Raw genomic sequence first — 25733 nt, 5'->3', positions numbered from 1 at the left:
TGAAATGATTACCACAATGAAACTAAAAAAAGTGGCTTTTAATAGCATGTATGCCATTTACCTTCAAAGGTTGTAGTCTCTAAATGAAGCTCAGAGCAAGAAAAGGGAAGGAGAGTCTCCTAGTGGTTCAAGTTCTGTCTTCAGTCTGGGGGCAGGCAGGTCTCCAAAGAGTGGTATTCAGATTGAATCCGTTAAACCACAGCCTTCCATTGTGAATGTCTCATCCACCGAAGTCAAGCCAGAAATACTCTGTCGTGTAGCTGCAGTACTTTAAACCCAGTGTGTGCCACCCAGTGGCCTCAAAGCAATTCTGGCTCGTTGGTAGGAAGGGGCATTGCTCACACACCAGGACTCCACTTTTAACCCTGCGTGGATCAAGTGATTGATTTCGTCCTTTTGTTTTGGCACTGATAAGCTTTCTTAATGAAAAACTATTGAGGAGAAATCTAAACTCATATTACCTGCATCGCACTGTATAGTTTTCTGGGGAAGATATAAGAAATCTCAGTATGAGTCCCTGGTCTCCAGAACTTTGTCATCTAACTCCATTTATCTACAGAGGTTGGCTTAATGTCTTTTTCTTTGTTCTGTTGTTAAGATATAAATGAGTAGTGGTGTGATCAAAAGATAATCTCTGTGGCTATCTAAAAAGATAGATCTGTAGCTAATTCATAATCTTGAATAATCTGTGATGACAAGATACAGAAACAAAAACGCCCTGAATAAAAAAATACCACTGTTAGGAGTCATTTCGTTTGAAGTCTTTAAAAATGTACTTCTAATTTCTTTAAATAATTTATTATGAAATATTTGAGACAGAGAGAACTACAGAAAGACTCATATAAGGAGCATCTGTGTACCCACCACCCAGCTAAAGAAAGGAAGCACGACAGCTGGAGTTGCAGCCTGCTGTGTACACCCCGCCCTGCTGTGCAGCTTCCCCTTCCTAGAAGCCACTGATCCTGAACTCCCTGTGCTCTGTATAGAGATGTAAAGAGTCCCAATCATGGGACCAAGTTTCCCCATTACTTACAGAATAAAGTTTTCATCTTTAGCTTGGTATTCAGAAGACTGTACGTTCTGGTTCAGATCTCCTCCGGTCCGCCTGCACCCCTCACCGTCTCTAGGTGCAGCCTGGGTGTGCCGGCACCCTGCCAGGTGCACCCTTACTGGCCTCAGATGCTGCTGCTTCCATTCCTTTGTTCCTCTCTTCATGAACACCCCTTCCTTCACCTTCTCTGCTGAAACCGCACCTAATGAATGCTACTACTGCCTGCAGTTGACAGTTCTTTAAAATAGACTGTATTTTCATAATATTTGCATTATGTCTCATCACAGTTATTGTATGCACGCCTGTCTCTTCCACTGCACTGTAGACTCTTTGAAGGACGCTGTACCGTATAAACAGTGTTTCAGATGTTGTAAGCAGTCAGTAAAAACTCAGGAGGATACTGATCATTGCTTTACTTTATGACCATTAACCTGCCCTGCGCTCAACTGCTTTATAGACATGTGCTGTTTATGGTCTCTGAGACTCCTAAGAGAAGTCTAGTAGTTGTTAAACATGGATGGGACTATTCATGACATCACGTATTTGTCAATTTTTTGACATTGTCATATTTTGTATGTTACAGTAGTACATGTTTTAAAATATCAAAGTAATGTCTCTCTTTATTTTATCTTTTAGATATTGCTGTATGGAGATTTGCCAAAAAACAAAGAAAATATAATATATTTGGCAAATCATCAAAGCACAGGTTTGTATTTCATTTGCATGAAACAGGTTTCTCTACGCACAGTAGGAAAGTAATTCAAAGTATTTTTTATGGATTTGTTGTTGTTGGTAAAACATGAATTTTCAATGCAGGTATTATATGTGACCTCGTATTTTTGTGATTTTAGTTTTTTGGAAAATCAGGAATGTGAAAGCTATGAATTTTCCTTTTCCCTCTGCGGGGTGTATATAAGCTATTTTCTTTCTTTTTTTTCTCTTTCTTTGAATATTCTTCCTTTTTAAGTTTTGTTCTTGGAAGTGGAATTTGTGGATCATACTGTATAAACATTTTATATTTTTGATTGTTAAGCTGCAGAAAGGTTGTACTGATTTGTGAGTACTCATTTCCTTAAACACAGTATTAATTACTAATGTCTGCAGTTCCTTTTGCTTCTTCAAATGTTTGGGTTTAATTATATCTTGCTCTTCTATCAGAGGAATCACAGAAGACTCTGCTCTCCAGTGTGGCGCAGTATATACGTTAAATTAGCTCAAGGTACTTAAAAAAAACACTTTTTATATTGAAATAATTGTAGATTCACAAGGATTTACAAAAATACTATGTAGAGTCCATTGACTTCACCAAGTTTGTCCCAATGACGGCATCTTATACAGTAACCAAACTAAGAAATTAACAGTGGTTAAGGTACTTTTCAGTTCTGCAAATAATTCAGTCCAAGAAACATCCCACTTCATATTTTTTCAAAGCTGTAACTGCTTTTGATACACACTTCCTAAATTCTATTTTTATTACTTTAAAAAATGTAGTACCCGGAAGTTCAAAGCTAAAAACAAGCTGATGAATGATAACACCTGATTGAGAAATCACTAGTGCCTGTGGCTGTCCTTTATCTTCCTCCTGTCAGCTGTGTTTCTTCACGGTTACTTTTATTACTACGTATACCTTCTGGAAGGTAAAGAAAGGTAAAGAAGTTGAAGTGCATCTTTCTCAACCTGTCTTGTTACTGATTACGCTCAGTTTTCTAGGTCAAGAGCTGATGCTCTGAAGGGTGAATAGGAATTTGATGTATCTGTATTTCCCTGGCTTTATTGCCATGACTGCTAAGACTTTGATTTAATTACATTTGACTTTAGCAAAGCAACCAGCCCTGTGGTCAGGGTCTACTTCTAACTCTGACCTATAAAGCAGCCTGACTTCCTCTTTATTTTGACTGTTTCTCCAGTCATATCGGGCTTTTTACTGCTAACACAGTCTTGCTATTCCTGTTCTGCTGCTGATGGCATACGTCTACCAGGGTTCCAATATCCAAATAAAAAGGATTTGTGGGTCTAGGGCAGGGAGTGGCTCATGATAGCCCAATTTCCTTTATATTGAGCCCCTGGTTAATTTCATTTAGAGTTTTCTTTCTGTTTAAAGAATTCTCTCTTAAAATTTCTTGTTCAGGTTCCATGCCAACTTTCCTTTTTCCAGGTTTCAATGGAAATAGTGTTCTGCTAACAGAGCTTTGGTACTAGCATGAACCTGTGGAATAAGTACTCCCTGAACATTCCTGGAGGTGGGAGTAGTAGCAATAAAAATAATAATACAAAAATTATAGCCACTGCTGTCATTTGTCTGCTTACTGTGTGTTGGCCTTTATATCCATTACTTCAGAGTGAGGACTTCTGGGAAAACATTTGGAAGGACACAGAGTTTTCACGATTCTGTGTTTGGACCTGGAAGGGTAAAATGGGAAGTGTGAGCTCCTTAGGCAGCCCACGGCTGACGTGAAAACGTTACCTGTCTCATCACAGAGAACCAGTCTGCATTCCCGTCCTCTCACCCGACCTCTGAGTGCCTGGACTTTTAGTACCGGCCCCATACCAGTCCGTCGTTCGGGGTTAAGAAGGTTGCTTTTTGAATGCTTTAAAAAATCCATAATTTAGGAACATAACTAGATAGTGACTTTAAATTACTTTAGAATTATAGGCTTCAGTTAGAATGTGATAGCGGATACGTAGCCTTTTCCCAGAAAAATGGGCACATAAAACTTTGCGTAGAGTTTGAGGTTCCAGAGGCCCCTAAAGCTTATCCAGGGACATGGCTCGTTGGCCCGCTATGTCTAGGTACCCCTTTTAAAACCCTTTTGAGGTATTAAAAACCACAGCCGAGTAATCTGAAAATGTCAGTAGCAGAAAGAACATGTCAAGGACTGCTGTTCAGCTTAGGCTTCCTTGCTCTCCCTCTGCGAGGCCTGCCAGAATACAAGAGTCTTTCCTTGGCCGGGCAGCCAAAGAATTGGCATTTGAATTCGTCCCTCTGGTCCCCTGTTTTCACTTGATGTGCCCTTGCTCTCTCTGCATTCTTAGTCTCTGTTAACTTATTTATCTCCAGAGTCAGCAAGGCTGCAGTGACCACTATTCCTTCCTCTCGGCCTTCTTTAGCTCTCTGCTTTGGACACTCTGTAACTTTTTAATCTCACAAAGGTTCCGTTTTCTTGGTTTAGGTGACATTTGTCTTGACTAACAACATGTATGGTGAGGTCTGGGCTGTGGAGTCAGACCCCAATTCATAAGCTATTCTGCAATAGGCTGTGTGACTGTGGGCAAATGACTTAGCCTCTCTGAGCCTTATTGGTCAGGTGTGAGTCATGTCTACTGGTCAAGGCTTTTAGGCAGTTTCCATAGGCTAGCTCGTAATCTCACAGAGAGCCCGGCTCACACGGGCAGCGAACAGTAGGGGTGATGATGCTGACAGCTAATCCCGAGGGCACGCCGGATCCGTGTTAGGCGAGTGCTCGCATGCAGGATCTCCTTCAGACCGCGCTATGCCCTTATGAGTTGGGAGCTGTTGTTACCTGATAACACAGATGAAAAAGCTGTCATCTTCTCTTGCTGCCTCTCCTCACTGCCCTCCCCTCCTCTCTTCCCAGTTAATGGGAACAACGGCTTGGGCTGGATCACCATAGAAGAATTCTTACACAGCTGCATTTCTTGATCTCATGCCAGAACACAAAATGTGTGAATAGTTATTATAAAGGTAATACATTAGCATCTCAGCTGTCAGTAACTCAGCTGTAGTCTAGTGTCTCCTATCTGAAACCTAGTTGAGAATTTAAAAAAGTAAAAAAGATAATTGAGTAGCAAAAATTGATGGCACAAAGCTTGTGTCTTTTGACTACTAAATTAGTTCTTAAAATTTTTCCACTAAATATTTCAGAAATCTAAGGGTATAGCCAGGACAGTTCATTACAACATGACATACTTTGTAAATTTTACACTTTCTCTTAAAAGTTATTGGAAGATGTATCCTAGCCTACCATATAACCATGTGTGTTTTAATATAAAAATGAATTTTCAAATTCTTCCACATTTTAAAAAATGATTGTTTCAGGAAAAGATACCAAATCTTGTTTTTAGCCTTGTATCCCAAATATGTTCCAGAATATACTGTAGCCTGGAAACCATACGCTAAGTTCTCAGAATTTATTCTGAGTCTGTTTACTTTTACATTAGGTATATTTATAACATTAGCTTGATTATTTAGTTTCCAAGACATGGTTAGAAAGAAATGTGTTTATCAGTGACTGTTTAATTGATCTGAATTACAGGGAAGGGGATAGGGAGAGGGCTTCTATAGGGAGGTACATATTTTAAAGAAAAGTGATAATTGATAGTTCCATAGAGTAGGCGTCGCCAACTGATAGACACCACTGCTGGGGATCATTTACTACAGGGGAAAATCTTTGCATCACTCTATTTAAAGCAGCCATAATAGCAATTATAGATGTAATCATTGTACCTCTTAAATCATCAAGAAAGTTAATTATGAATGATAAAGATTAAAAAGAAAGATTTATAATAATTGATAAAACATTTTTGCAAAAGGATAATTTTTAATGTTTAACTTGGCTAATATACTTCTTTAGGATATTCTGTCCAGTATGGTGCATTGCCTAAAGAATATCACACAGCTAAGAGTTAATCTTCCTGAAATCCTGTGGAAAACTGTCCCTTTTGGTTGAAATTTTATTGTTACTCCGTTATTTTCTTGGTTTTTATTTCCTACCAGGTTTTTATTTAAAAAAAAAAAAATTTCCTCTCGAATTTGCTCCTTTTGTTTTCATTTCCATGGCCCTGAATACACTTGTGATCCGATGACTGAATCCTTTCACAGCTTCTTATTAATTTTTTTTTCAAGTATCCCATCTTCCAGTTCATCTGAGATATGAGAAAAGTCTCCCTCACATTTCATTTTTATCATTTTCATTCTTATGAAGAAATAGGGTAGTTGGCAGCCATTTATTTTCAAATCCAGATCTCTCTGGTCCTCCAGACCCTTTACCATTTGCTGGCTTAACTTCATTTTATTTCCTCTTGATCTCTTTAAATCATCTCTTCTGTTTGCCATCTTCTGTACAGTTTGCTGGTCTCCGGTCCTTTGCTTTGGCAGGAAGGCTAGTCCCAAGGAAGGGCTACTTCTGTTCAGAATTTGCTCTGCTCGAAAGATCAATTAACAACCTATTTCTTCTTATAGGTTTTTTGAGTTTTTTGTTGGCACCTCACTCGTGCCTTCTTATTTTTGTGTTTTTTTGAACTTTTAGTCATAACATATCTATGGAATTAGAGTTATTAGCAGCCTGGCTACGTGTCCTTTGATTATGTAAAGAACACATATGTGCCCAGCATAGTTGTAAGCTTTGAGAGATCTTTGTTTTGAATTCCATTATAACCTATTATTGTGTCCTGAAAGTCATTGGTCAAGATAAAATGTCCTTGCCTCTTGTTGAACATATTGGTATATACAGAATATTTACTTCCACGTGACAGCTTCATTTAGCCATTTTTTTGCTTATAATTTCATGTTTTCTAGACGTCAAGAATGAGAGAAGCCTGTTTTATTTTGTTCATGCTGCTTTTGGATTACTCTGATGGTTTGTGACTTTTGCATTTTATCCGTGAGACGAGAAGCTTTTCAAGAACCGTAAAAACAAAAACCAACAAAAAACAAATCTAAAAAACTCCACAGAATTTATATTTTGCAAATGTCTGAGGTTGTTTTAAAGTAATTTAACAATTCTAACCCTAATATTTTTCAAAGCATATCCTCATACAGTCTTGTGAAGAGGCATTTTGTGTTTCTGTGAAGGGGATGCTGGAGTTCACCCGGGGCCGCTTATGCACTAATTGATTCTGTCTTTGCAGTTGACTGGATCGTTGCTGATATTTTGGCCATCAGGCAGAACGCTCTCGGACACGTGCGCTATGTGCTGAAAGATGGGCTCAAATGGCTTCCACTGTATGGGTGTTATTTTTCTCAGGTAACTTTCCCATGCTTCTTTCTTTATATATATGTAGCTTATGAAAATTTTAGATTTTAAAATTTTACATACATTTAATATGAATGTATGAGTTTTTTTGGTTTATTTTTATGGGTTTAATAGTTTATTCTAAATTAACATGATTTTGTCTGACATTTTTAATGTTAAATAGAAAAAATGCAAATGTACAAAAACCAAATAAATAGAAAAATTTAAAGACCTAGAAATTGATGGACACTTACCTTAAGAAACTAAAAAGTAATTATCTGTAGGATATAAAAAAATAGTGAGCTATGTATATAAAGTGCCTAGCATGAGTGTCAGGTACATAATAAATATTCAATATATGTTATTTTATGCAAATTCTTTAAAATTACATAATAACCATCAGGTCATGGAACTATATAACAGGCTCTTTGATATTCAGAAGGGGATTACTAGCATTTTTCTATGCCTTTTCTGAATATATTATTTGATATGTAATTTTCTAAATATTAAGAATGAAATTGCTATGGAAGACAAACTTGTTAATAAGACTTTAATAATCGATTAAAGAAGAAAAGCTAAAGTTATGGTGATCTCTGAAAATATATAAATCTGAAAGTCATCCGCTGGACACAAGACAGTGGTACCACCGATTCGTGCTGCCCCAAGTCCCATGATCAGTGACCCTGTGGTGTTGGAGGTTAGTGTACTTACTGCCCGTCTCCTTTCCTCGTTTCCTGAGTCTTTTAAAGGGAAATAAAATTCATATATATTTTGACGAAAAGTATTTTAAACTACTGGGTGCCTGTATAAACAGGAATAGATTAATAAGTAGTGGACTTTGTGCCACGAAGTAAAATTTTCTTTTAAAAGGATTTTTTTTACAGTTTGTATGAAACAGAAATAATGCTATTCAGAAATAGTTATTTACAAGCAAAATATGAGGAAACAGACTCTCCAGTTTTATATTTCTTATAATTATTGTATTTATAAAATATTAAGTATTTTATATGTGTAGAAAAATGCATATTAATATATAGACATTCAGAAAACTAAATATTTCCAAACTGCCAGCTTGTGAGCGTTATAAGGTGCAGATTAACTGTAGCATTCAGAACAGAGATCTCTTTGCTCCCTCATCCCAACCAAAAGCAGGTGTTTGGGGAAACTTACTGTTGGGTTAAACTAAAAAATAAATAAATAAAAAGGGCAATAGCGAGCTTTTGCTCATTTAAGCCCTGTGAGTAGAACTAGAGATATGTATGACAGCTGTGATTGACCTCCACACTCTTTCCTCCACTCTGCTTTCGTTTCTGGCTATCTTTATTATAACACTTATCAATTCTCTTTATATCACACACGTATACATATTTTGCTTCCTCACTAATCAGGGAGTTCCTAAGGAAAGATACCTGGTCTTCACTTCCGTAGCTTCCATATACCTGGGAAAGAACTCAGATGTTTTTTAATTAAAATAGACTTTAAGGGACTTCCCTGGTGGCGCAGTGGTTGGGAATCCGCCTGCCAGTGCAGGGGACATGGGTTTGATCTCTGGTCTGGGAAGATCCCACATGCCGCGGAGCAACTAAGCCTGTGCGCCACAACTACTGAGCCCACGAGCCACAACTACTGAAGCCTGTGTGCCTAGAGCCTGTGCTCCGCAACAAGAGAAGGCACTGCAATGAGAAGCCCGCGCACCGCAGCGAAGAGTAGCCCCCACTCGCCGCAACTAGAGAAAGCCTGCGTGCAGCAATGAAGACCCAACACAGCCAAAAATAAATAAATATATATATATATTAAAAAAAGAACAAAAGATGCTCCTAGTTCTCTAAAAAAAAAAAAAAAACTTCAATAAGCAAATTAAATGTCTGGGAAGAAATAGTATGTGAAGAATAGACGTCATGGCATTGAAAGCTTGGGAAAGTTTCACACTGCAATATATGCATTCTTTGGCTTTAATTCTAAAGAGTTAGTGAAGAATGAATTTATTCTCATCAGTCCTCTTAGTTTGGGTAAATAGTGACATACATTCTGTAGAGCATTTTGAGTTCCTTCTCCGTACTCGGGCAAGCCAGTTCATACGTGGAAGGAACCATGACCAGAATCTAAGACCACCCTTCCTCTCCTCTTTATCCTATCCCCTCCTTGCTTCTCTTTATTTCCTTTTACTCATATTCTTGATTAAGACAAAATCAAATTCATCCAGTCAGTTAATTTTACAGATGCGTTCAAATTAGTAGAAAGGAGTACAAAAAAATAGCTGACCTGATGCAAAGTTTCAGTGAAGTGCACTTATGAGGTTTAATTAAGGCTACCTTAATTTTTATGAAGGTGCCTGTATTAGCCTGCTAGGGCTCTCATAATAAAGTATCACACTGTGTGGCTTAAACAACAGAAATTTATTTGCTCACAGTTCTGGAGGCTGGAAGTCCAAGATCAAGTCCTGGTGTCAGCGGGGTTGGTTTCTCTTGAGGTCTCTTTCTTTGGCTTGTAGACAGCTGCCTTCTCCCTGTGTCTCTCCTTTGCATGCACTTGTCTGTGTCCTAATCTCTCCTTATAAGGCTCCATTCCTGTTGGATCAGGGCCCACTCTCATGACCTCATTTATTTTCCTAAAAGCCCCATCTCCAAATACAGTCACATTGGGGGTTAGGGCTTCAACATAAGAATTTCACGGGGGAGAACAGAATTCGGTCAATGACAGTACGACATAAATATGTAGCAGGGTCAGTTTCTAAAATTTCGAAGATAGTATTTGTTGAAAGGAGAATTTTTAGTTATTCCATAATAAGTCATTGGAGAAATTGAGAGCTAAGATCCATCTGATTGAATTTTTGATTTTAAAAAAATGTATTTTTAAGAAAGAAAGCATTTTTAACCGCCAACAGAACTAAATATTCATGTGTTTTCCAGTAAAATGTCGCACACAGTTTTATTTGAATTGTATTAAAAATGTAGGAGAATTTTCAGCTAGTGTTCTCTAGATGCTAACATATGAATGTATTAAATATAATTTAATTCCTAAAATGTAATTTTATTCTTCACTCTTTGGGAATAAAGTTAACCCTTTTGATGACTGGCCATTGGATATTTTAATAGTAAATACTTTTTTCCCCTCTTTTTTTTTCTTTTTTTTCTTTTTTTATGTGGCAGCATGGAGGGATCTATGTAAAGAGAAGTGCCAAATTCAATGAAAAGGAAATGAGAAAAAAGCTGCAGAGCTACATCAATGCAGGAACTCCAGTAAGATTATGCTCATTTTCATTATTTTTCTTATCAACTCTCATTTTTTAATTTAAACATTAAATTAGCATTTAAGAATTGTTTTGAAAATATAGTATCCCATGTGTAATAAATAATTCAGAGTTTTCGAGGCAACAAAAACCCTCTAAATATAGGTAAGCAGTTATTTTTGGCCACCAGAAAGATTGCGCCAGGCGATTGGATCCTTTGCTGGTAGTTGTCAATATTGACCTTAAAGAGGAGTAACAAGAACATTTGCTGTCTTCAGTCTATAAATAGAAAACAGAACTGCGCTTGTAACCTTAGCTTCAGCCACTTCAGAGCTCCTCCAACTCCGCTTCTTCAGTCACATGGAGTTTTAGAACAGCTGTTTTCTGTCGGTATAAATTTGGATTTCTTGTATCTGTTGAGTTATTTGAAAAGTCAGGAAAAGTATGAATATCTACAAATGAAGAATCATTGAGTGTAAATGTTACTTATAAAACCTTGCTCCGCCCAGAAGGAATCTCAATATTCTCTTTGAAGAATGCCGATTGCTGCCCTATGGCTCTTCCCTGGCGCTCTCCGAGGACAGAGCACCGTGACTGCAGTGACCTCCTGAGCTTTACTCCCCAGTGCATGGCATGCTTGTCTGTCCTGGTGCTCAGGGGCTTAGCTCCCAGTTACCAGTTCTTTTCTTCTTTCTTCTTTCCTTCCCGCTCTCCACCTTCCACGTCTTCTCTTCTTGCTCATGGTGCCTTCTTTCCTTGTGTGCTTGGTGATCTTTGTCTGCTCATGATTGTACCTGGAAAATTATTTGCAGAAATCAGCGCAAGCGTAAGATGAAAGTGCCTTCCCCCAGAGAACGGTGGCATTTGTTTTAGCTGGGCCCCTCGAGGCTCCTCTCGCCCGGGCCTGCCCAGACCAAATGCTGAGCTTGAGGCTGACTGGACCACCCAGGCGACGCAACCAAGGTGGCAAGTGCACGTGAGGCCTGGATTGCCTGCTTTACTTTTGTACCAGGAGTGAAGCCTGTGGCGCTCCCTCCACTTCTGGTTCACTCTCACTGTTTCCAACAGGAGGTCTGTGGCCTTCGATTTCGGTTCCCCTCACCTTTTGAATCTCTTAGAACGAAAGTTCTTTCCTGGGCTTACTTCTGCTTTACTGTGTTTGCTTTAATCTTGGTCTTACCATCTTGTCAGCTCTTGGATACTTTTAAGATGATGTTATATCCAGCTTTTTAAGTTGTTTTCAGTAGGAAAGTCAGTTCAAATAACCTAATCTTGGGCTACCGGAGAACTTTTCTGTTTTTCAAGGGCAAGAGTCTAGTGTTTTGATGTTCATGCAGTGATGCTGAGTGGCAGGCTCGTGAGGCAGTGCTGTGAGCCGCTGTCACTTCAGGTCACTACAGGTCTGAGGCCGGTTTTTTAGAACCTGGATGAATCGTCTTTTTTTTTTTTTTTTTTTTTTGCGGTACGCGGGCCTCTCACTCTTGTGGCCTCTCCCGTTGCAGAGCACAGGCTCCGGACGCGCAGGCTCAGCGGCCATGGCTCACGGGCCCAGCCGCTCCGCGGTATGTGGGATCTTCCCGGACCGGGGCACGAACCCGTGTCCCCTGCATCGGCAGGCGGACTCTCAACCACTGCGCCACCAGGGAAGCCCTTCATTTTTTAATATTAAAGGCTATGAAACAGATACATAATCTCAGACTCTTCATTATGCTCTTTTGTTTCTGAAAGTTAATCACATAATTGACAGAGTGGAATATATCAAGTCAGCTTCCATATGGCTTAATTTTCCTCACAGAAATCTATGGTTAATCATTAAATCAGCTCTTATTATTCACTACTAGTATTATTTGAGAGACTGCAGAATTTTGTTTCCAAAAATATGTCTGAATTATCAATTACTAAGAAATACATCTTCTCAATAAATATTGCTGAGACAATATTTTTATAAGGTACTTATCAGTTGGGGGTGCAAATGAAACATTTATGTTAAAAATAACTACTTCATCTCTAGAAGTCACTTAGTCAGCATTGGAGCCATGCAGTTTACAGCACAAGTATGGAATCTTGTGCTTTGTTTCTTCCCAGATTTAACTCAAGTTCCTTTTCAAATGTGAGGCAACCTAGTGCATAAGAGTATTGGCTTTGACATCAGATTTGAGTTTAAATTCCAGATCTGCCATTTAAACTTTGTTACTTTGTGCATCACTTAACTTCTCTAAGCTTTAGTTTCCTTATATGGTAAATTTGTTAATAATTACTTGATTTGGTAGATAGGATTAAATAACATGTTTGAAAATTATGCTTATTGTATTTTCCTATTGCTGCTGTAACAAAGTACCACAAACTTACCAGCTTAAAATAACACAAATATTGGATATAACAGCAAAAGCACAGGTAACAAAAACAAAGATAAACAAATGGGACTACATCAAGCTAAAAAGTTTCTGCACAGCAAAGGAAATAACAAAATGAAAAAGCAGCCTACGGAATGGGAGAGAATACTTGCAAACCACATATCCTATCCAATAAGGTGTTAATTTCCAAAATATTTGAGGAACTCATGCAACTCACTAGCAAAAAAACAAATAACTCAATTGAAAATGGGCAAGGGACTTGAAAAGACATTTCTCCAAAGAAGACATACAAATAGCCAACAGGTGCATGAAAGGTGCTCAGCATTGCTTATCATCAGGAAAATGCCAGTCACAACCACAGTGAGAGATCACCTCACACCTGTTAGGATGGCTCTTATCACAAAGTCAGAAGATGAAAGTGTTTGTAAGGATATAGAAAAGTTAGCCGATGTTGGTGGGAATATAAGAATTCCATAGTGGTACAGCCATTATGGAAAACAGAATGGAGGTACATCAAAAGATTTAAAAAAAGAACTACCGTATGATCGAGCAATTCCACTCCCGGGTATATATCCAAAAAAATAAAATTACTATCTTGAGGAGACATCTGCATTCCCATGTTCATTCACAGCAGCCAAGATATGGAAACAACCTAAGTATGCGTTGACAGATGAATAGATAAAGAAAATGTGGTGTACACAGACACACACACACAAAATGGAATTTTTTCAGCCTTAAAAAAGAAGGAAATCCTGTTCTTTGCAACAACATGGATGAACCTCAAGGGCATTATGCTAAGTGAAATACGCTTGACACAGAAAGACAAACACTGCATGGTCTCACTTATATGTGGAATCTAAAAAGGCTGAACTCATAGAACCAGAGGGTAGAGTGGTAGTTCCCAGGGCTGGGAGTTGGGGGAAATGGGGAGATTCAGTTACAAGATGAATAAATTCTGGAGATGTAGTGTACAGTATGGTGACTATACTTAATAATAACATATTACGTACTTGAAATTTGCTGAAAGAGTAGATTTTAAGTGTTCTACCATAAAAAAAATACGGTAACTCTGTGGTGTACACGTATAGTAAGGCATCGCGTTGTACCTTAAATATATACAGTTTTTATTTGTCAATCATACCTCAATAAAGCCAGGAAACAAAATAATACTAATTTATTATCTAAATCATTCTGGAGGCCAGCAGTTCAAAATGGGTCTCACTGGACTAAAGTCAAGGTGGCAGTGCACTGAGGTCCTTAGGGAGATTCCGAGGGAGAATCCATTCTCTTGCCTTTTATAGTTTCTGGAGGTTGCCTGCCCTCCTAGCTCACGACTTCTTTCTGTCTGCAAGGCCAGCAGTGGCCGGTCTGTCTCCTTCGTGCTGGCCGTGTCTGTGGTTCTGACTCTTCTGCCTCCCTCTTTCCTGTCCTTGTGATCACGTGATCGCATTGGGCCACCCCCACCCCCACCCCCAGCATTCTACGATCAGCCCTTACCCTGAGGTCCAGTGGCTGGTAGTCTTAAATCCCCCTTTGCCGTAACCTGCCCTATTCACAGGTTCCGAGAATTAGGAGCTGGACGTTTGGGGGAGGGGCCGTCATTCTGCCTGCCACGCCCGTGTGCATCTGTGTGATTTTATCACTGTTTTCTGATCATACATAGGGCACTTGCATAATTAAATAATATACTCTTTGAGGAAAGAGATAGATACTTTGTATCTTCCACATTTTTGTATTCTTTCCTCTGTAAATGTGCAATGGAATTTTTAATGGGTTGAATGTTTCTGATTATAAATGTAGAAAACTTTGTAAAGAAGTTATACTGTGCTAGATTGGTTTAATTTGGGAGACAGAAGGCAGAGAGGAACCATCTTATTTATATTCTGTGCATCTCAGTATGAAATAGCTTTTTATTTAAAGAGAAAGCAAGTAATTAAAAGATGTCTAGCTAATCAAAACTTATTACGTTCTGAGATATTATTTCTGTATAAATGCGCCTGCTTTGGAACTCTTCAGTAAACTAGGAGAATTTTTAAAAACAAGCGGGGGAGGAAACAATATGTTTGAAGAGCTGCCACACAGGGCTTGATATTCTCACATATTTCCTTTAATCCTCACAGCAACCCCGAGTCTTCATTTGGGAGTGAGAAACTGAGGTTCACTTAACAAGTAAATTAACTTTTTGTAAGCATGGAGAAAAGGCTGTTTTTAGTAGAAAATCATCAGTTCAATAGTTGGTTACAATTTGAATGTATTTTAAACTCTTAAATAGCTCTTTTCTTTTCGAATAGACTGTTAACGTGAAATAACCTGCTAATTTTCAGGTAGGGGCCAAAGTGCGTGTGTTTAAAGTGGTATGTCACATCTTGAATATAGATTTTTCTGATGTGGAAGGTCATCACTAAAGAAAAACAGACTCTCTGGTTCCTTCCAAATGAGAATTAGCAGAATAAAAGAGTTATATGAACAGTAGCAAAAATCTTGTGCATAATTTGATTGGTTTGTGACAGTTTGTCAGTTTTTTCCTGTCCTCCTCGTTGCTTCTCTGTCCTTGAGCAGGGATTTCACTTATATTTTCCTTAATTGAGAAGCAGGTCCAGAAATGTCAGCCCCTGTGGCCATTCTTCTCTTGCCCTAGTGCTCTACTTTTAATCCCTCCACTTCCTCTGCTGCCACCTTCTCTATTTCCAGGGGAACTAAAGAAGGGAGCAGCCTTTTGGTCAGCAGTTTGAAAGCCGTAGCAAGGAAGCTATCAGATGAGAGCACCTCTGTTGTCCTGGGCTCTCATTCCTGAGAGAAGCAGAACTGCTTTGTCTCATGGCCTTTGGAGGGAGTTATTGAGAAGGCAACACACCAAGCTGGTGGCAGGGAAGGCAGGTCCCCTCGGTCAGGGTGATTAGCTACTCATGTCACGTTGTTCTTCTTCCCACCAGATGCACCATCGCAGATTTCTAAAGCAGGTCTGTTTTCACTGTAACAGCAAATTGCAACGTTATTTTGCACCAGGCACCGTATTGAGTAGATTATATGACTTACCACCCTTTTTTTTTTTTTTTTAAGAAGCAATATGAGTTTAATTACTCTGGAAACAATCACCCCCCAAATGATGCCTGAACCTGAAAGGTACATAAAAATGACCAAAAATATCTTAAAATAATAGAGCTGAGGGTTAATTGTCGTTTTTCCCTCAGAGCAAGTGTGTGTTCAGCTGGACAGTAAATTACAAACCATGTTAAACAAGGCTGATGATGAATCTGGTTGCATTTGTTATGACTCCCGGGCAAGTGACCTTGCGGGAGCGGGGCGTTCTTCCTCCCAGCTGTGTGGTCAGTCGGCCCAGGACGGGGCAGCCCTGGAGGCAGCAGGTGGAGACCAGGCCCTGCCTGTCTGGCCACTGCTCGTCCTGCTGACCCTCTGTGACTGAAGTGGACACAGCACCCTGGCCCTTGTTGACATCACTGATGCACACCCACTGCCCGTCGACCGACTCCTTCCACAGGGTCACCCTATTGTCTCCCCTTGAGGCGGCCAGGATGTTGGCTGTGATGGGCTGGCTCCCATGCCGTACAACATCACTGAACTTGTGCAGCAGTTTGGGGGACCACGCACTGCCCGAGGCACCATCACAGGCCCAGATGAACACTGGACCATCCTGGGAGCAGCTGGCAATGGTGCTGGTGGGCAGGCCGATGGAGGGGGCCCAGGCCACATCTCAAACCCAGTCACTGTGCGCTTCCAACTTCTGCCCTTCCTTGCACTGCCGCCCTCCTCCCCCGTGCACGGTTTGGTGAGGTTGTCACAGCCACAGCCACAGCGAATGCAAGCGTCTTGATGTAGCTGGGCTTCTGCCCAGATGGCTGGTCTGTGAGGCTTCCAGGTCCGACAGCAGGGGCCCAGCTGACGGCATTGCAGCCAATAGCGTGAGCACTGTTGGTCTTCTTCACTTCCCACCGGCCCAACCTGGTGTAAGTCAGCAGAGAAATGGCCCCATCCGAGCTCCCACAGGCTAGGATCGGGCCGTAGTCATGGGCGGGGGGGGCCCAGCACACAGAGTTTACTGAGGAGTCGTGTCCCGTGAGCTCACGCGTCTTCTCCCAGGTGCCATTTTCCTCTTTCCGGTCGTAGGAGCAGGATGCCAGGACATTGCCATGCATGGGGTGGGCCCAGGCCAGTCGCCACACAGGACCCTCATGACGCCTGAGGTCGGCGACGAGGATCTTTCCTCCTCTGAGCACGTCGAAGGTCTTGACGGGCCTGTCGTCAGATGAGCAGGCTGCTCGGCGGGTGCCGCGGTGGTCCGCCTGGGCATCTCGCTGCAGAGGGAGGGCTGCTCGGGAAGCCTGCGGGAATCACGTCCTCATGGGGCGCGTCCGCAGTGGTAATGACTGACGCCACGGTCACGGCAGCTCCAGGCCTTGGACATGGCAGGTCCCGGCGGCGCGTCGACTTACCACCTTCTGTCGTTGTAACATCCCAGTGAGGCGTAGGTGCCACTGTCGCTTCATTTTATAGATGAGGAAACTTAGGTGCAGAGAGGAGGAGTCATCCAGGGCCACGGGGCCTGTGAGGGGAGAGTCGGGATTGAAGTCAGTTATTCATACTGCTGTGTGCTTTCTCTAGTGACAGTCTTTGTAAATACAATTTCCTATAGAAGACCACCTACTCTGTGGCGTAATGGCCATAAAATAGCCTTATTTATTGTTTAGCCAGTGACCTTAATAATTTAATAATAATTCATTGTGTGACTGTCATATTTTACTTTTTTAATGTAACTTTTATTCTGTGTAATGATTAGTTTCTTTTACAGTTTGGAACCCATTCGCTGACTTGTGGAAGATAGTAATGGGCTTTGGCCTGTTTATTTGTTTGTTGAGCTGTAATTCACATACTGTGAAATTCACCATCCTAAAGCACGTCATTCAGTGGTTTTCCACGTATTGGCCAAGTTGTGCAGCCGTCACCACTATGTAATTCTAGAACGTCTTCATCACCCCAAGGAGCCTGTGCCTCTTAGCAGTCACTCCCTGCTTGCTCCTCTTCCCATCCTGCGCCTAGAAAATCTGTACAACTTGTGTGGTCTAATTTTGCTTCATGCCGTTCTTCCACTTCCACACTGAGTTACATTGGCTTTTCCTTAGTCCTGCAGCGCCCCGGCTCTTCCCCACCTGCGAGTCTGCACGCAGTGCGTCTTCTGTCTGGTGGCTGCCTCTCTCTCTTCTACTGAAGTACTGTTGGTGAGGTGTGATTGATGTGCAGTAGGCTGCAGACGGTTACTGTGTAGAATTTGATGAGTTTGGGTGTCTGTATACAAACCATTGCCACAATCGAGATACTGCCCATATCCACAAGCTCCAAAAGTGTCCTTGTGCCTCTTTGTGCCTGTTCCGTCTCAAGGCAGTCACTGAGCTGCTTTCTGTCACTATGGATTAGTTTGTACTTTTTAGAATTTTATATAAATGGAATCATACAGTTTGTACTCTTTGTTTGGGAGTGAGTTTGGCTTCTTCCACTTAGCATCATCATTTTGAGACTCCTCCAGTCATTGTATGTATCAGTATAGCTTGTTTCTCTTTACCGCTGCTGAGCAGCCTTGAATAGAACCGGTGAGGGTGGGCGTCCTTGCCTTGTTCCTTGTCTGCTGGGGAAAGCACCTGTTCTTTTATCATTCTTTAGGCCTTAGACCCATCATCCATTCTAGTTTCCCTCGTGTCATTTTCTTTCATATCACCTTGTTCTTTTTCTTCGTAGTCACATAGTGTGTAATTATATATTTGTATTTGTTTAGTGTACTTTCTTCTCACTTGTCTCCAAAGACCATATTGTTTTGTTACTCTGTATATAGCACCTGGCACATAATAGGTGTACAAGAAATATTTCTTGAATGAACCCTGCATGAATAGTTCTTTCTTACTTTCTTGCTAACCGTCAGTGTTTTTTAAGTAAAACATCTGAGAGACAGAAAATAATACCACACGAGTTATTAACCATTCCAATCATGAATTGTTTTATTTATAAATGCTTGAGTGAAAAGCTAATAACCTTCAGTAATTGCTTTCATGGCTTTGAATACAAACTTTACTAATTTAAAATGTTTTCTCATGAGAATGAATTTGTGGTTTTGGGAACTAATTTTAGTATTTTTCTTCCGGCTTTTCCTTCTGGCTCCTGGAACATAATAAGGAATTCTTAATTAAAAAAACTTTTTTACCCAGTTTTCTACATTTTTTGACCACTCTGAAAAGATAACCAAACACAACCTATTAATTTCTAAGTTAGGCAAAGATAGTAGCTTCTAAAAATGATATATGCAGATGGATAAAAAGCTTCTGCATTTGCATGGAAGTTGAAAACACAAAATTGCAGAGCCACCATTATACCAGCTTTTCAGGTTAAACTTTGGAAGAGAATGATCATATGTTTATCTAATGAAAAAATTCAGATTTTCACATAGGTTCATTTATATCTATGTGAAAATCATAGATCATTCAGATAAAAGAATATTTCTGTGCTGGACATCTAGGTAGATGGTCTTACCTGGGATCTGGTAAGGATGGATAAAATGAGCATACTTTTCTCTCATGAGCTCCTTAAGTTTAGACTAATTGATTACTTAGTAAACATCCAGCTTGATTTATAACTCATTTATAATTGCATTGTTTTAATTTATGAGGCCACTTGTAAATTGAGTCATTTAAAATGCATTAAGGGAGTCTTATAAAATAAGAATACTGTGTGAATCTTTTGAAATACGAACATCTATTACCTTTTATATTGTGGAAATTTATATAGTTATGTATATAACTATATATCTCATCCCTCAAATGAGATGTACTTAGGGACCCTGATGTCTAAAATTTACACGTTTTCTTTTTATTTATTTATTCATTTTATTTATTTATTTTGGCTGCCCTGGGTCTTCGTTGCCACGTGTGGGCTTTTCTCTAGTTGCGGCGAGCAGGGGCTACTCTTCGTTGCGGTGTGCAAGCTTCTCATCGCAGTGGCTTCTCTTGTTGCAGAGCACGGGCTCTAGGCGCATGGGCTTCAGTAGTTGTGGCGCACGGGCTCAGTAGTTGTTGCTCGTGGGCTCTAGAGCGCAGGCTTAGTAGTTGTGGCGCACGGGCTTAGTTGCTCCGCGGCATGTGGGATCTTCCTGGACCAGGGCTTGAACCCATGTCCCGTGCATTGGCAGGCAGATTCTTAACCACTGTGCCACCAGGGAAGCCCTAAAATGTACACCTTTTCAAAAGTCATTTTGCAGAATCTTAGGGGGAAAAAAACCTCTTTCATTGTTGAATTGAGGCTTTGTATGAGTCATTTATGGCCAGTTTTTAAATTAGTGAATATTTGCATGTAATTAGAAATGTTGGATTCTTAATGACTGACCTACAAATGAATGTAGGACGGTATTTCACATATAGTCTATGTTAATATTAAGACTTAATTGAATTTGTGCATTTTGGTTGTTCTGCTTGAAATGAAGGTCATAGGTAATTGAATATACCTCTTTTTTCCCCCACCATGGGAAATACTCTTAGGAGTAATAGGGTTAGCATTGATAAGTTAACAGCAACAATAAAAACACTCACATAAAACAAACCAAATTTTCTTTATGGCTTCACAGATGTATCTTGTGATTTTTCCAGAGGGAACAAGGTATAATCCAGAACTAACAAAGGTCATTTCAGCTAGTCAGACATTTGCTGCTCAAGAAGGTAAGTAAAACATTACCTGTATTTGAAAATAAAATTTTTAAAGATAATGACCTTTTAAATTTTTGTTCCTAGAGAAGATATTTATGTTTTACGACAGATGAAATGAATGAATGTTTTTATTCCTTGAATGAATGTCTGTATTATTTCTTAGGAAATGAAGTTTCTTCTCATTAATTCATATGCATGTTATTACATATGTCTGAGAGATTAAATTCAGGTGCTTCCTACAGTACGTATTTTGGTACCGTGGCTTTAGGCAAAATCTATCTGGGCTCATGATTATTTAGATGGAACCTTTTTCTGCAGTCTGGGTTCTGTGTGATGGACAGAGTTTCTATTTTGTAGGTTGACAGACCTAGATTGGAATCCAGATTCTGACATTTATTAGCAGTGTGGTTGCAAGCTGCCTGATGTTACTGAGCATGAGTTTGCTCGTCTCTTAAAAAAGATCTGTGGATTCTGCATCCATGGATTCAATCAACCACAGATGGAAAACATCTAAAATACATTTTTTTCAGGAAGTTCCAAAAAGCAAAACTTGAAATTGCCATGCTGGCAACTATTTACAAAGCATTTACGTTGCACTTACAACTATTTACATAGCATTTGTGTTGTATCGGTTATTAGAAGAAATCCAGAGCTGATTTAAAGCATACAGGAGGATGTGTGCAAGTACTAGGCCGTTTTATAGAAGGGGCTTGAGCATCTGTGGATTTTGGTATCCAAGGGGTGGAGTTGGGATTGGGGCTAGTCTTAGAAGCAATCCCCTGTGGATACCAAGGGGTATGCCTAAGTCTGTGTAAGAATTAAAGTAGAAGATGTGTGAAGTTCCTATTGGAGAATATTACACACAGTTAGTTCACAGTTCTTAAAAGCTATTAATGTCCCCAATAATGAGAATGTTCTTAACATCATATTTTAGAAAATTGGATAACTGATACACCAATAAGCTATACAATTTAACCAAATTGGCTGTGTTCTCAAAGGTGTCTCTAAAGATTGACCGTGGATTAGCATGTGGTCTGCCTGCTTTGATCAGCAGCGCTACCCGAACAGATGCCTTGTTGCAGCGCTCTGCCAGGGCCTCTGAGGTTATGAGAGCCTGCTGCAAGGGTGGTACTGTTCTGTGTCTGCTCTGACCCATGTGGTAGTGATCATTCGAAATGTGGCTGGTGCATCAGAGGAAATGCATGTTTAATTCTAGCTGGTTTGAGTCAACTCATCATGATCTGAGACGGAATTCTCCCCCTAGACTTCCATCTGGCTCGTCTCCATTTTCCTCCTACCCTCTGGTGCTTCGCGCTTAGTCTCCTTTCTAGCCTCCTCTTCTGCTTCATTCTTTCCTGTTTCATGTTATTTCTGGTGTCTGACTTTGGTCTTTTTCATTTATTTCACTTTCTGTGTTTTTCATGGTGGCCTTCATCTAAAATCCAGAGCTGTCGCCACCATTTATTTCACTGCAGATGACTCACAAAAAGCTTTCTCCCATCCGCACCTCTCTGCCTGACTCAAGACCTGTATTCACAGTGGCCCAGCGGAGAGCTTCACCTGACTGATGTCCCAAACTTGGTGTGTCAAATACAGTATTTACCTTTCCACTCATACGCTCTATCAGCTGGGCCTCTCTCTTCAAGGTTCCTTCAGCTTTTCTTTACAGAATATACACGTATCCCTCTTGTACTAGTATTTAGTCTTAGATGAACATTACCACTAGCTTTGGGCTGCATTCCCAAGCACATATTAATTCATATAACCTTAGGCAGGTTACTTTATTTTTTTTGGTCTATTTCCTTATTTGTAAATCAGGAATCATAATATCTCCTTCATAGGGCTTTTGTGAGATTCAGTGACATAATGTTTATAGAAAGCCTGGTATGTAATATATATTTACTAAGTCATTACTGCTAACTTAGAAAATGGAGGAGAGGTACCACCACAGGTAAATCTATTAATAATGGCAAAAATTGATAGCCGATCCTGAGGGATAAAACAGAAGGGCTAATAAAATTGGATGTAAGAACTCCAATCATTACCATTTGGAGCTATTATGTAAAAGGCAAGCAAGGCTATGTCTTGTAACCACATTCCTTTAAGAAATACTTATTACAAGGCAGATATGAGTCCTTATCCAATCGAGGATAGATAAGAACACACGTATATGATGTACAAAGAGATAAGGTGTGAGAAGTACAGATAACGTTCCGTGGGAGTTGAAGGAAAAGAGAACTAGTGACACACAGGGTGTCTGGATGACTGCCAAGAGGAGGTGACGTCGGAAATGTAGAATTAGGGCCGACACGTATGGGGAAGGGAGGGAATTCTAGGTATAAGAAATAACAATAGCAAAGACATGGAGTTAAGAGCAAAGAGTTTGATGTCTTCAAGCAAAAGATGAGTGAAGGAGAGCTGTGTGAGTTCAGTGCGTCAGGCTGGCGTGAGTATCAGTCACGGCAGGCGGCGAATTTTAGGCTTAGTGGTCTGGACGTCACTGCAGAGTTGAATGGAAGTCATTGAACAGTATGCTTTGTAATTAGTTCATTATGTTTTATTTAAGAAGTCACAGTCTTAATTCCATTTTTCTAAAAGCATGTTCTGTAACTGAGCCCACAAGATATTTTGGGGAAAAAAAGGGTTTCATGTCCAAATGGGTTTAGAAAATGTTGCATTTTATATCCTTTCCTCAGGGAGTTATAGTTCACGTTTGTGTATTAGTCTCAGAAAAGTACTGTTGTGAAAATGTCTTATTTTGTTTAAGGAACCGTTTTCTAGATTTGTATAAGAAAACAATGATCTAAAATGGTTACACAAAATTTGGGGTTTTCATGAAGTAAATTTTTATGGTTTCAGAAAATTGCGGCTCTCCTGAATTATTCCTTCTCCAATGATTCTAGATTGCTGAGCCCTGACTTTAACAAAATATATATTTTACTCTTTGAAGCTTAAAATAGTTTATAGATGAATTAGTTTGAGACTCTTCATAAAAACTTGAGTTATGAAGGCCATAAACTATATAAATTTTCAGTTACACTTGTGTGTCACCTCTTATATCCACTTTAATTCTGTTTAGGAATTACAATTTTATGTTAGATGAGATGAAAGGGAAACAATAAACTTAATATTTGGGAATTTTTTTCCTGTTACTTTTCATGTGTCTTGTAAAATCTGATGCATTTTGTTGTCATTAAATAATCAACTACATCTTGGAACACGTGTTTTCCATGAGTTGAACAGAGAGCTGAACTCTGGAGAAGTTGACCTAGAGTGCTTTAAGTCTTCACAGACTGTGCTGATTTCATTTTTGATTTCTAACATGTAACACATTCTGCTAAGGTGGTACAACTAGCCATAATGTCTTCTAGGAGTTTATAATTTAATAGGAGAGATAAACATGATTGTATTTGTTATCTATTGAGGTGTAACATATTATTCCGTACCTTAATGGCTTAAAATGACAAACATTTATTATCTCACGGTCTCTGTGGGTCAGATGTGTTTAGCTGGTGGCTTCGCGCTCAGGGTCGGTCTGAGGCTGCAGTCAAGGTGTCCGCCGGGGCCGTGGTCACATCCTGGCTTCCCTGGGGAGGAGCTGCCCCCGCGCTCATCACACGGCTGTCAACAGGCCTCGGGTCCCCTGTGGCTGTTGGCTGCAGAGTCCGTTTCTTGACACTTGAGCCTCTTCACAGAGCTCCTAACAACAGGACAGCTTGCTCCTCTAGAGCGATGGATCAGGGAGGGGCGGGGACAGGAAGAGGGAGAGGTAGTGACAGTGGGAGCATAGGGGAGGGTGAGCGAGCCAAGCATGGTCTTCTCAGAACCTAACCTCAGAAGTGACACCCCGTCGCTTTTGCCATATTCTCTTCATTAGAAACAGTTCACTGGGTCCAGCCCACACCCCAGGGGAGACTGTACAGGGGTGTGACTACAAAGAGGGCCGTGCTAGAGGCTGCCGACCTCAGTGGTGCTCAAGTAGGAGTTTTGCGTAAATAGTGACATCGCGCTAGACTGTGATGAGACACCGATGAGCAGAGTGCACTTGAGGTTAACTCAGTTCCAGATGCGGGTTCGGTGAGGCTTCCTGGGAGAGGAGGCATCTGGGCAGCTGTAAAGAGCCTCGCTGGAAGAGGCGTTGGTCGTGGGGAGGCTGCCTTTCAGTAGGAAAGGGTGGCACGAGCCCAGGAGCACTGAGAGCTCTCTGCTGTCTCAAAGCACAGTCAGTGTGTGGGGCGTGGGGCAGAGTGAGAGCCTGGGGGGGTTCCCGCTACCGGCAGGAAGGCCTGAGCGCGGCTCCGCAGGGGCAGTTGAGGTCCTCACAGTAGTAACCAGATGTCCAGAAACTAGTACGCTGTTTTCAACACCTTCGCCTCTTACAACCCTTTCATAATGTGTGATGGACTAATTCATTAAATATATTAAGCAAGTCAGAATTAGCCCTGGACATTTTATTGTATCTTGTCACGGGTCAGATCACTAGTTGTTGTTGAGGTATAATAAGTTTGCATGATGGAATGAGTATAATCCCAGATTACTGTCTGTGTGGAGAATAACATAGAATTATTGTGTGTTTTGGCTTTGAAGGACTAATGATTTCTTTTGTACAGTTTACGTGTGTGTATGTGTGTGTGTGTGTGTGTGTATTCCTATTTAAATATTGGTGTACTTTTTTCAGTTGGGTAAGACAAATGGTTATTTGCAAATAGATTTATTTACTGTGTTATGTTTACGCAGATTTGTCGTTTCAGTCCAGGTTTTAGGGCCTGTGTTAGTCACCTCAGGCTGCCGTAACAAGCCACCACAGACTGAGTGGCTTAAACAGTAGACATTTATTTTCTCCCAGTTCTGGAGGCTGGATGTCCAAGATCAAGGTACCAGCAGGGTTGGTTTCTCTTGAGGCCTCTCTTCCTGGCTTGTAGGCAGCCACCTTCTTGCTGTGTCCTCACATGACCTTTCCTCTGTGGGCTCGCTCACAGAGCGAGGTCTCAGGCATCTCTTCCTCTTTTTATAAGGACATCAGTCCTGTTGGACTAGAGCCCCACCTTTATAACCTCATTTAACTTGAATTACCTCCCTAAAGACCCTTTGGGGTTAGGGCTTCAAAATGAATTAGTGGGGCAGGGGTGGCGTGGGGACAGGGACAGACACTTCTGTCCATAAAGGGCCTTAAATTATTTTTCTATATGTAATTACATTTAATACTAATATTTCTTAATTTATCATTTTAAAAACAATGTATATAAATATTATTACCTTATAAATTTAATAGCTTATATATAGCTACTAAAAGTTACTTATTTTTAAAAATGCACACTAATTTTGTAATGCTAAAACAAGTACTTTTTTTTTTTTTTTTTTTTTTTTTTTTTGCGGTATGTGGGCCTCTCACTGTTGTGGCCTCTCCCGTTGCGGAGCACAGGCTCC

At 40.3% G+C, this 25733-nt stretch overlaps 1 protein-coding gene and 1 pseudogene across 3 annotated transcripts in view; one reads left to right on the top strand and one right to left on the bottom strand.

Annotated features, from left to right (window-relative positions):
- Positions 1-25733, top strand: part of AGPAT5 (1-acylglycerol-3-phosphate O-acyltransferase 5) — a 59990-nt gene that overhangs the window by 16294 nt on the left and 17963 nt on the right. For 2 of the 3 annotated variants that reach the window (XM_089903582.1, XM_022570837.3), the window contains exons 2-5: positions 1688-1757; positions 6920-7035; positions 10173-10262; positions 20228-20318. In XM_089903582.1, the coding sequence (XP_089759708.1) occupies positions 1688-1757; positions 6920-7035; positions 10173-10262; positions 20228-20318 (367 nt within the window). The remainder of the gene's footprint in view (positions 1-1687; positions 1758-6919; positions 7036-10172; positions 10263-20227; positions 20319-25733) is intronic. The other variant, XM_089903581.1, reaches the window with a different exon arrangement.
- Positions 15839-18272, bottom strand: LOC111173591 (protein SEC13 homolog; annotated as a pseudogene).

The sequence above is a fragment of the Delphinapterus leucas genome, chromosome 21, assembly GCF_059928025.1.
Source record: "Delphinapterus leucas isolate spDelLeu-1000000601 "Yukka" chromosome 21, BTC_Dleu_Yukka2, whole genome shotgun sequence".
Lineage (NCBI taxonomy): Eukaryota > Metazoa > Chordata > Mammalia > Artiodactyla > Monodontidae > Delphinapterus > Delphinapterus leucas.
This window is presented reverse-complemented; position numbering and strand designations above follow the sequence as displayed.